This window comes from Salmo trutta, chromosome 22 (genome assembly GCF_901001165.1).
Source record: "Salmo trutta chromosome 22, fSalTru1.1, whole genome shotgun sequence".
In the NCBI taxonomy this organism is placed as follows: Eukaryota; Metazoa; Chordata; class Actinopteri; order Salmoniformes; family Salmonidae; genus Salmo; species Salmo trutta.
Window position 1 is genome coordinate 15,055,654 of NC_042978.1, and position 11,918 is coordinate 15,067,571.

General features: G+C 43.4%; 1 protein-coding gene across 2 annotated transcripts; it reads right to left on the bottom strand.

Moving 5' to 3' along the window:
• Window positions 1–2,170: 2,170 nt before the first annotated feature.
• On the bottom strand, window positions 2,171–11,811 carry timm44 (translocase of inner mitochondrial membrane 44 homolog (yeast)). 2 transcript variants are annotated; one of them, XM_029706815.1, is made up of 14 exons: window positions 11,548–11,811; window positions 10,935–11,049; window positions 10,190–10,294; window positions 9,023–9,199; window positions 8,758–8,838; window positions 7,135–7,284; window positions 6,754–6,890; window positions 6,406–6,491; window positions 5,211–5,303; window positions 4,976–5,100; window positions 4,543–4,593; window positions 4,273–4,362; window positions 4,054–4,164; window positions 2,171–3,468 (listed from the first exon to the last, which is right to left on the bottom strand). In XM_029706815.1, the coding sequence occupies exons 2-14, from the start codon at window positions 10,962–10,964 to the stop codon at window positions 3,349–3,351; spliced, it is 1,356 nt and encodes a 451-aa protein (XP_029562675.1). In that variant the 5' UTR covers window positions 10,965–11,049; window positions 11,548–11,811; the 3' UTR covers window positions 2,171–3,348. The 2 variants fall into 2 exon arrangements, with proteins under 2 accessions (XP_029562675.1, XP_029562674.1); XM_029706814.1 differs by having other exon boundaries at window positions 10,935–11,811.
• Between the last annotated feature and the right edge of the window lie 107 nt (window positions 11,812–11,918).

The following is an 11,918-nucleotide window of genomic DNA, read 5'->3' on the forward strand; positions in this document are numbered from 1 at the left end:
CCAGATGGTGAAGAGTGATCCCTCCAGAGAACGCATTTCCACTGCTCCAAAGTCCAATGGCGGTGAGCTTTACACCACTGCAGCTGACGCTTGGCTTTGGGAATCTTAGACTTGTTGGTAGAGCACGGTGTTTGCAACGCCAGCATGGTGTGTGCAACGCCATGGTTGTGGGTTCAATTCCCACGGGGGGCCAGTACAAAAAATAAAAAATAAAAATGCAGGAAATGTATGCATTCACTACTGTAAGTTGCTCTGGATAAGAGCGTCTGCTAAATGACTAAAATGTAAAAAAAATGAAGCTCCCGACGAACAGTTCTTGTGCTGACGTTGCTTCCAGAGGCAGTTTGGAAGTCGGTTGAGAGTGTTGCAACTGAGGACAGACTAATTTTACGCGCTACAGCACTCGGCGGTCCCGTTCTGTGAGCTTGTGTGGCCTACCACTTTGCTAGTGAGCCATTGTTGCTCCTAGATGTTTCCACTTCACAATAACAGCACTTACAGTTGACAGGGGCAGCTCTAGCAGGGCAGAAATGTTACAAACTGACTTGTTGGAAAGGTGGCAACCTATGATGGTGCCATGTTGAAGGTCGCTGAGCTCTTCAGTAAGGCCATTCTACTGCCAATGTTTGTATATGGAGTTTGCATGGCTGCGTGCTAGATTTTATACACCTATCAGCAACGGGTGTGGCTGAAATATCAGAATCCGGAAAGTATTCAGACCCCTTGGCTTTTTCCACATGTTGTTACCTTACAGCCTTATTCTAAATTGGATTAAATAAATGTTCCTCATCAATCTGCACACAATACCCCATTATTACAAAGCGAAACCAGGTTTTTTGATTTTTTTGCAAATGTATTGAAAATAAAAAACAGAAATACCTTACTTACATAAGTATTCAGACCCTTTACTCAGTACTTTGTTGAAGCATCTTTGGCAGCAATTACAGCCTCGAGTCTTCTTGGGTATGATGCTACAAGTTTGGCACACCTGTATTTGGGGAGTTACTCCCATTCTTCTCTGCAGATTCTCTCAAGCTCTGTCAGGTTTGATGGGGAGCGTCGCTGCACAGCTAATTTCAGGTCTCTCCAGAGATGTTCGACTGGGTACAAGTCCGGGCTCTGGCTGGGCCAATCAAGTTAATTCAGAGACTTGTCCCGAAGCCACTCCTGCGTTGTCCTGTTGGAAGGTGAACCTTCGCCCCAGTCTGAGGTCCTTAGCAGGTTTTCATCAAGGAGCTCTCTGTACTTTGCTCCATTCATCTTTCCCTCGATCCTGACTAGTGTCCGAGTCCCTGCCGTGTACCCAAAAGTTTGGACACACCTACTCATTCAAGAGTTTTTATTTTTACTATTTTCTACATTGTAGAATAATAGTGAAGACATCAAAACTATGAAATAACATTTGGAATCAGGTAGTAACCCAAAAATATATACATATGGGATTCTTCAAAGTAGCCACCCTTTGCCATAACAGCTTTGCACTCTCTTGACATTCAACCAGTTTCATGAGGGATGCTTTTCCAAGTCTTGAAGGAGTTCCCACATATGCTGAGCACTTGTTGGCTGCTTTTCCTTCACTCTGCAGTCCAACTCATCCCAAACGATCTCAATTGTGTAGCACACCAGCTAGGGGAATCCATCATCACAGACAGCCCTGAAATAGGTTGTCTACTTACTACCATGTATGAATCAATAGGCAGGAGGTGTGCTTGTTCATCAGTTTTCCCAAGGCCCGGGTAATCAATCCTGGTGCATCAGAGCTGGTAGCATCCACATCCACCCACTGTCCTCAGCAAGCCCCGCTGCTCTGCATTCCACTAGCTGTGCTGGACGCCCTCACAGAGATAATGGGTGACATCAGTCATAAGGACCACTTTCCATGTATTGTAGCGTACTCTACAGTCAGACTTTCACGTGCAGGAAAGGACAAGTAAGGACACTGGCTTACAGGGAGTCTATAGAACATATTGTCTCTCTGTTTTGAAATGTATTCTGTTGTTCAGTCAAGAGAATAAAAAGCATGCACATCCTCAGTTGGGAAACTTTACAAGTGTGCTCATATTCTCAGGTTTCAAAATGGCAGCCATCTACCTGTTATGACACTCATGGGCTGAAGTTCAACAAGTTACATTAACCAAAACAAGCTTGGCATTAAAAACAAATCATATGGTTGGAATTTAGAAAAGTTTATTAATTTGACTCATTTTGGCCATGACATAATGAGAAACTACCATCATAAAAAACACCAGTATGTGGAGCCTTGTCTATGCCAAGTGGGCTTGATATAAAAACAAACACTCAAGTATGACATACATTGATCTCTGGGGGGGAAAAAGCTAAATAGCAGCAAATCACAATACAATGAGTTGTCAGAAGAGTGGTGGATCCACGTGTACATAAACATCTGTCTCTATTAATAATGAGGTCTGACTAGCCCCTTGTATGGTACCAACGTGTTAGGACTGTTTGGCAGCATGGCGTTGTTTGGAGGCTTTATAAAAAACAATGGAATTCCAAATCGACTGTGTGCCATACCACCAAGTTCAGATGCTAAATGGCTGAACGCTAATTAGTGACACTAAAACAATAGTGTTAATATTTGGTGCAACAGAAAATATTTTAGGATTTATGTCCTCTAAAAAATAAAAAGCTCATGCCATACATTGAAGTCCCAATTCGTTGAGGTTTTAATAATAAACAGTTTGCCGTCAAAAATATCAGCAGAAATGTCCAAGTTTATTTAAGGCAAGCCTAAACATTTTACAGCAAATGGGTACAAAAAAACTCCTCAAACAAGATGTCTGAAGGTGAAGCAGGGTTTTAATTTTTTTAATAATAAATATAGATTTTCTCAATTCAATAATTATACTGGGCTATCATAGAAAATGTGTGTATAGGGCACTGGTGGACCACATGGCATCCAAAATGTCCTCCCCAAACTGCGAAGGGATCGACAGAGAAGCATTAAAGACACCCTTCACTTTATCGTCAATCCTCCAGTTAACAGAATTATGTCTGGGAGGAGGAGGAGGACAGTATCAACTTATCTGACTATGGTGTGACAGACAGAAGGACAGAGCGACTGCTCTGAGTAGACTACTGCCCCTAGAGTCACCCAGTGGGAACACAGGTCTATCCAGTCTGGGTCTCCTCTATCCTGGTCTGTGAACACTGCCAGTCTGGTACATGAGGGGCAGCCATAAGAGACAGTCCCCAGTGGGCCACCCAAAACCATGCTGGAGGAGGAGTTAGCTGGGTTGCTGAAAGGGTCAGCACTGTTTGTTCATGTCCCTGTGGAAATTCCATGCTCCTCAGTCTTCCAGCCCTGGGTGTATGTGTGTGTTGGTCTCAGAGGATCTGTTCAGTGCTGGAGGCAGAGATATCCAGGAGTCTCCAGGCTGCGTAGGGGTTGAGCTCCTCTTGGTCTCGACACAGGGCCCACACGTACATCATCCTCAGCACCTTGTCCTGTGGGCCAAACAGACAAAGGTATTGGCAAGTTGAAAATTAAGTCACTTTTCAATGCTTTTGAGCAGGTGTCCAAAGTGTACAACCCTCCCTGCTAGCCTGTCCAGCTTATCCTCTCAGTGAGAGACAAGGGGGAAAAAACGTTGTGTCATCAACAATAGAACAAATAAAACGCCCAGCCTCCCTAAATCCCCTGGCAGTGCCTTGCGGTAGACTGAGGGAGTGCCAGTTTCTTGCGGCTGAGTGGATGCCCTCACATTATGCCGAGCCCCCCCCCCCCTCCAATCCAAAGACACCCTGAGGTACCCTCACTGGCCTATCAGACAGATTTACAGCTCAGGAGGCTTTCATGTGGAGTCTGGCTGACAGTCAGCCGAGCATCAATAGACTAGTCTGGCTTCCTCTCTTTCGCTCCTTCGAAAGACAAAGGGAGGAAGCCACTTTAGACTATAAGAGATGCACCCCCAGGTCTGAAACATTGCCATGTCTGATTAGCCAAGCTCAGAGACAAACAGAGCCCTGTTTGAATACTTTTACAATTGATCCTCATTTCCAGAGTAGAGATGGAGGGTGTATTCTACTCACAGGGTCTCCCTCTATGACGTCTCCTTTAGTGTTGCGGATCACCATGACCAGCTGGGCCTGGAAGGTGATGATCAGCACCGGGCCCTGCTCCATCATCTTCCCCATGGCCAGCTGAACACACACACACACACACACAATTAAAATACACTATTAGAAAAGCAAATTCCACAAACAAATATAAGGATGAGACTGTTACATGTGAGTTACAGGGTAACTCACATCAATGTTGTCTATGTCCAGGATCTTAGAGTGGAACTGCAGGCCCATAGCCTTGGCCTGTTGAATGGGGTGGGCCAGCTGGCTGTAAGTCTACACATAAGACAGAGAGGTGTGGGTTAAGAACAGCAAGGGCAGGGGGAAAAAAATGACTGAAAATCTCAACATCACTATTGCAGGTCTACATTTACATTACTTCAAAAATAATCAATTCATCTTCAGCCGGCGTCCAAATGAATAGTCAATAAAATGGTCAATAAAAAAAGTGCTTACTGCTTCGTAACACCAGTCCTTCAGAACCTCCAGCTCCCCTCGGATCATAGCCTGCAGACAGAAAGACAGAGAGGTACTGCAGAGAGAGGTCAGAGTAGGGTGATATCCACACCTCAAGAGGCACTGCAGACATAGACAAAAAAACTAAACAATAAAATGTATCATCTGGACAGCAGGGAAAGAAGTGCTCCATTGATTTTACAATTTGTCTGGATATTCATCAGATTTAAGTGAGACTGAGACTAATGTTTCATGTAATGTTCAAGATCGCAGATCATAAAGTGTATAGTGTCTCTAACTGCAGTGACATAACTGTTACATGGAAGGTTCTCTCCCCCAAGTGTCTTCAGCTCAAAACGAGAAACCCGTTTTCATACGGTATGCCTTCAACACAATCTGTACCGCCCCAATGTCAGGGAGGAGGGATCTTTACCTCCAGGACGTTGGGTATGATGTCCAATTCACACTGCTTGAGGAAGACATCTTTGTCGAATGACGGATCCACCTTCAAAATCTCTGTCAGCACCTCAGACATCTCGGTCTTGGAGAAGAGCCCACCTGACCAGACATACACACACACAACTTTAAAGCAAGAACAAAGACCGAGCCCACCAACCCCATACGTGATTGGGGTTAGGGTTGGTGGCATGGAGAAGTTAGAAGGTTACCTAGGAGGTCGGTCATTTTATCTGTGACGGCACGAGACGCTCTGACGAGGGCATTCTCGCTCTCGTCATATTTCATCTTCATTTCGAAGAACCCTGGGAAGAGAGCGCAAATGGTGAGTCATCTCATTTAATTGCAGTGCATCAACGTCAAACAAAGAGTAACAGGCTGGGGGAAGATGTTACCCCAAGGTCAGGGCATTGAGTTGTATTGTATGGATCAAACACAGGGACTGAGCTGTGTGTCGCTGTACAGTATCGCTTTGATATGTGATTGATTACTTACTGTACTTCGCTTGCACATTCTCTGATAACACACGCAGTACCAACATACCCAGATTGGATTCCATTATGCATTTACAGTGTCAGGCAAGTTGTGATGTGACAATAAGAAACTTGATACAATTTATTTCTATTGACTTTGCACAATGTCCTTACTGTAAATCATAGCTCCTTTTCACAAGTCAGGAACAGGATTTATAGTCAGTGCAGTTTCCTTAGGTAATGCTTAATTGCTTGCTCCCTGTATAAGACTACGGTAAAAACCCAAAACAGGAACAGTCGTTCTCAAGGCGCCTAGTAAAAAAAAAAATTAAAAGAAAAAGACACTGCTCCCCAGTCTCTCATACCCGACCCCTAGGAAGTCCCTGGGCTCCCATTACCTGCTGCTCGTTAGTGAGGGCCCATTAGCACCAAGGTTTTAATAGGAGCAGGACACTGTTCACCAGTCTGATACAGCAGTCAATCAGCTAGCAGAGGGATCCCCATCTACTCTAGGTTTGGATCCCTTACAATGTGCACCCTCAAGACTATGATTTTGGAGACCGGAACGTTTCTGACTGCCAACCATGACGACAGTTCCAATTTGGAAATGTTCAAGGTAAAGTCAAAAGTTAAGGACAATGGGCACTTAGTAAAGATAAACGCACCACGCCCAGCAGAGTAACAAGCACTAAGCCACTGATCGGTAGTTTACACTTAGCCCCATCTACTGGACAAACGTTTTACAGCAGTAGACATACCATTCTTTGACGTAGAAATAATGTAATATTTTAGAGTAATAACTCGGTCTTCATCATATAAATATCATCATCTTCCTACATTATGATTCGGAAAGGGTGATACTGAGACTGCAATGACTACGGCAGGCATCAGAAAGGTTAACAAACTGATAGTGAGTGAGACAGGCTGTCCTTACTGTTAAAAACCATGTTGTTATCCTTGAAGTCCTTCCACTGTGCGTACCATTTGGAGTCCTTGTGCAGCACCACCCCCATGGCCTCCCTAGAAAACAGATCACTGCTCAGTGCTCACGGCCATGCCACTACACACACACACACACACACACTTGTCTAGACTAGAACTGATTTTCACCCTTACTGTGAATCCAAATTATACTTGCAAGTGCAATTTGGGCACTGATAAATATTGTGTGATATTGAGCTTGTCGGAGAGACAAATTTTGAGTAAAAAAGATAATTCTGCTCAAATAAAAATCTAGAGCTCTACCGAAACAGAAGGAGAGTGGGAGAATGTCAGCACGTACTCATTGGCCTCGAAGACCTTGTTCTCATTTTCTGCAGCCTTAGATGAAAAGTCACTCCTCTTCCGTAGTCTTTTGGGGGCCCGGTAGGGCCCACTCTGATTAAGGTCATCAATCTCCTTCTTCACACTCTCTATACCCTGTATGTGCACATACAGCAGGCTTTAGGGAAATGCATGGGCTGTTGTGATGAGCTCCCTCAGCAATGGGTCGTTTCTGTACATTCCCTCCTGATCATTTCACTTGCTTAGTTTATGCAGTGACAACCCCAAACAAATGGAGCAAGTGACTTCTATAATGCAGTGAACATGACCGAACCGAGTATTTGACTTTGAAGTGCTGAATTGGTCCTTTTGGACCTAGGAGAACCTATCCAGTTCTCACCTGAGATATTGCCCTGAAGGCACCGGTCTTTCCCAGTTTCTCTCCACTCTTGGACACAGACTCCGCAGACGTCTTGGCTGTCTTCGCTGCTTCCTCCACACCCTCCTTGATCTTCCTCCCTATATCTGTACGACTGACCTCTTCCAGACCCTAAAAACAAAACAGACACTAACTTTTTGTCTGAGACACTCACACACAGTTTCTGTTGACATGCCGAAGGCATAGACCTACATACAGTGCATTCTGAAAGTATTCAGACCCCTTAACTTTCTCCACATTTTGCTACATTACAGCCTTATTCTAAAATGGATAAAATAGTTTCCTCCCCCTCAATCTACACACAATACCTCATAATGACAAAGCAAAACCAGGTTTTTAGAGATTTTTGCAAATGTATAAAAAACTAAAATATCATATTTACATAAGTATTCAGACCCTTTACTCAGTACTTTGAAACAACTTTGGCAGCGAAATCAGCCTTGTGTATGACGATACAAGCTTGGCACACCTGTATTTAGGTAGTTTCTCCCATTATTCTCTGCAGATCCTCTCAAGCGCTGTCAGTTTGGATGGGGAGTGTCGTTGCGAAGGTATTTTCAGGTCTTTCCAGAGATGTTCGATCGGGTTCAAGTCCGGGCTCTGGACTTAAGGACATTCAGAGACTTTTTCCGAAGACTCTTCTGCATTGTCTTGTTGGAAGATGAATCTTCACCCCAGTCTGAGGTCCTGAGCGCTCTGTACTTTACTTGGTTCATCTTTCCCTTGATCCTGACTGCCGCTGAAAAACAAACCCCACAGCATGATGCTGCCACCCCCATGGTTCATGTGACGCTTGGCATTCAGGCCAAAGAGTTCAATCTTGGTTTCATCAGACCAGATAACCTTGTTTCTCATGGTCAGAGTCTTTAAGTACCTTTTGGCAAAACTCCAAGCGGGCTGTCATGTGAGTCTTACTGACAGGCGGCCAGCTCTAGGAAGAGTCTTGGTGGTTCTAAAATTCTTCCATTTAAGAATGATGGAGGCCACTGTTTTCTTGGGGACCTTCAATGCTGCAGACATTTTTTTGGTAATCTTCCCCAGATCTGTGCCTCGACACAATCCTGTGTCGGAGCTCTACGGACAATTCCTTCAACCTCATGGCTTGGTTTTTGCTCTGACATGCACTGTCAACTGTGGGACTTTATAAAGACAGGTGTGTGCCTTTCCAAATCAATGAATTGATTTTACCACAGGTGGACACCAATTAAGTTGTAGAAACATCTCAAGGATGATCAATGGAAACAAATGCACCTGAGCTCAATTTTGAGTGTCATAGCAAAGGGCCTGAATACTTATGTAAATAAGGTATCTGTTTTTATTTTTAATACATTTGCAAACATTTCTAAAACCCTATTTTCGCTTTGTCATTCTGGGGTAAAACGAGGAAAAAATAATTTCATCAATTTTAGAATAAGGCCGTAACGTAACAAAATGTGGAAAAAGTCAAGGGGTCTGAATACTTTCCGATGGCACTATGTAATTCATGTCAATGTTTCCATTTAATTGACAACATGCAACTCTACATTTACCATGCTCAAGTTTAGTCATCAAGGCTGATGAGTAACTAAACAGCAATCCATGTACCTCTTTCACAGTCTCTGAGAAGGTCCCTAACTTCTTCTTCAGAACTTCAGACGTCTTCACAGTTTCAGACTCTATGGTTTGCTAAGGAAGTAAAATAGTGAAGTAAAGAAATCAAGCAATTATTCAATCCAACCTGCCTAACAACATCCTTTGTCCAATGTGACAATGACACAACACGTGACATGCGCTTCAAATGATTTGCTGGGCCACAAATGTCCACCTGAAGATAAAGGAATAAAGCTGGTCAATGGATGGGAGCACTTACATATTTCCTCCGAGCTTGCTTCAGAGCTTCTGATTCCTCCAACTTTTTGGCTTCCTCACGAAACTTCTTGATGTTCTCCTTCATTTCCTTGTTCTTGCTGAGCTCCTGCTTGAGGTTGTCCAAGAACCCCCCAAAGAAGCCCTTTCGGCCACCTCCCCTGTCTGATGCATATCGTACCTAGAGCAAGATATGGGCATTGCATGGGTTGGAGAAAAGGGAACACACACATACACACACACACACACACACACACACACACACACACACACACACACAAAAGTATGTGGACACCCCATTGAGATTTGTGGATTCAGCTACTTCAGCCACACCGGTTGCTGACAGGTGTATACAATCAAGCACACAGCCATGCAATCTCCAGAGATACATTGCCAGTAGAAGGTCCTTACTGAAGAGCTCAGTGACTTTCAATGTGGCACCGTCATTGGATGCCACTTCTCCAACAAGTCTGTTTGTCAAATTCCTGGCCTGGTCAACTATAAGTGCTGTTATTGTGAAGTGGAAACGTCTAGGAGCAACAACAGCTCAGACGCGAAGTGGTAGCCCACACAAGCACACAGAACAGGACTGTTGAGTACTGAAGCGGTCCATACAGAAATGGTTTGTCGAGATCGGTGTGGAAGAACTTGACTGGCCTGCACAGAGCCCTGACCTCAATCCTATCGAACACCTTTGGGATAAATTGGAACACTGACTGCAAACCAGGCCTAATCACCCAACATCAGTGCCCGACCACACTAATGCTCTTGTAGCTGAATGGAAGCAAGTCCCCGCAGCAATGTTACAACATCTAGTGGAAAGCCTTCCCAGAAGAGTGGAGGATATTATAGCAGCAAAGGGGGGACCAACTCCATATTCATGACCATGATTTTGGAATGTGATGTATGACGAGCAGGTGTACATACTTTTGGTCGTGTATTTCTGCATAGGAATCAAAGAATTTTGGTTATCTGACTACTTCTGCATTCAACAACAGTACATTGTTGGAGAAAACAAGTTGGCTAAAGCAGAAATGGGATTTACACAGCCTGCACTTTGAATGTTAAAAATAAGAACTCTGAAATATAAAACTGAAGGGAAGTAGGGTACAATTCAAATTGTCTACTAGTACGCAATTAATGATTATCACAAGCGAACAGTCACTATTACCTGTAAAGAACTTGTGAGAGACCCACATATCCTGTATACATGAGGTCTGTTGTGTAGGAGCAAATACGAAGGACTGGAGACAAGCAAACTTCTTCTGACACAGAGCTGGAGAGAGAAATACACAATTAGAAATAATCATTATAAAATTGTGTTCTGGCCACATTATGATTGGCAGAGAAGCTTTGTTACACCTACACTTTAAGTGCCCAAGAGAATTGATGTTGCCACCTCAGAGATTATGATTGCAAAAATGTTGAAGACAACATAGCCTTTATTGCTTGTGAAATTAACAGATTCCTCCTACTAGCTACAATTGTTAACTTTGGCCTATGCATTGTTTTATTTCATTTTCAAAAATTACTTTGAGGGTTAAAAAAACCTTCAGTCTTGTCACATTCAATTGTTGCACATGTAAACGATATCCATGTCATCTGTCTATGCTATTGAAATAAGTGTGCAAAAGTGTAAATGATGCATATTCGAAATGTGCATACAGAGAGCCGCAAACTACTGCTTGGTACACATTTTATACGGTTATGAATCAAGGGCCAAACACCGGCATGACACACGATTCCATTCAGAGAAGTCTTGCTGCTAAGTTAGTCTGAATCGGCGTTAAAACGTATTGCAGTGGAGAAGACGGTTCGAGTATATAGGCATTCCATCGCTATTTTCAATAATAGATTACGTTAATTATTTCTGGTTAAAAGACAATGTGGGAAAATATGTTTTAATGACAACTAACCTGATAACACTGACACAAGGAGGCCGCCATCTTGGTTGCATTGCCTGTGACCTTTCCCGCTGATGACCTTCTGACGTATATGTGGAGGAGCCTGAAGAAGGTTGGACATTTTCGCCTTAAGCGAAAAATAAATAGTTCGGCTCGGATGAAAGCACAAACTTTGTCACATAGGCAGATACATGCATCATGATTAAAAATATATTATTTTCAAAAATAGCAAAAATCCAGCCCAGGAGAGGTGTTAGCAGTAGCGACAACTGTGGCTCGGACAAGGATAGAACAATGTGTTAGTTATAAGAATCTTTGGTTTTGTATAAAAGTAACCAAACAGACGCCGACAGCAACACGTAGAAATAAGTAATGCCTGATAAGTACTGTATCACTGCCGCTTTAGGCTCTGGCCCATATGCTGAATGAGAAAGAAAATAAGCGGTTGTTAAAAAAAACTCGAAACCATACAAGATGGGTGAAAATTTGAACACTGCAGCGACAGGCTCGAGGTCAAGTTAGCTAGATATTTATCCAACATTAGCAAGCTAACTAGCAAACATTTCCGCAATACCATTGCTTTTACTTTCAGTGAAAGAACATATGGGATTCTCCCCGAACTCACAAGCTTCCCTCTTCGAGAAGGTATTGTACAAAAAGAACCGGCAGACTACATTTCGAGCATCACACGAGGGATTTCTAATCTCCTGACCCCCAAAGCATTTGAACTGACATTCATTGAGGAAAGTAGTTAGCTGCCATCACATGTTGCTATGATAAACAAATGGCTTCTCCATTCTATAGTTTACACCCACACAAGCTTAGCAACTTCTTGCTTAGCCAAATGATCGTTCTTCAGATAGCTAGCCAGTTATGATTGTTTCTGTGTTGAAGGATATGGATGCATCAGATGACATCCGCTCACCTATTGCAGAGAACTACCTCAGGCCTAGTGTGAGTCACAGCGGGGACAACAGTAAATGAGCCTGACGTGCA

Bases quoted from the DNA above. Each gene is read 5' to 3' on its own strand.
- timm44 (XM_029706815.1), bottom strand. From the start codon at position 10,964: ATGGCGGCCTCCTTGTGTCAGTGTTATCAG. The intron at 6,492-6,753 runs GTACGTGCTGAC...TCTGTTTTCTAG, and splicing joins AAGGTCTTCGAGGCCAATGA to GGAGGCCATGGGGGTGGTGC. The intron at 5,101-5,210 runs GTAACCTTCTAA...ATGTCTGGTCAG, and splicing joins TAAAATGACCGACCTCCTAG to GTGGGCTCTTCTCCAAGACC.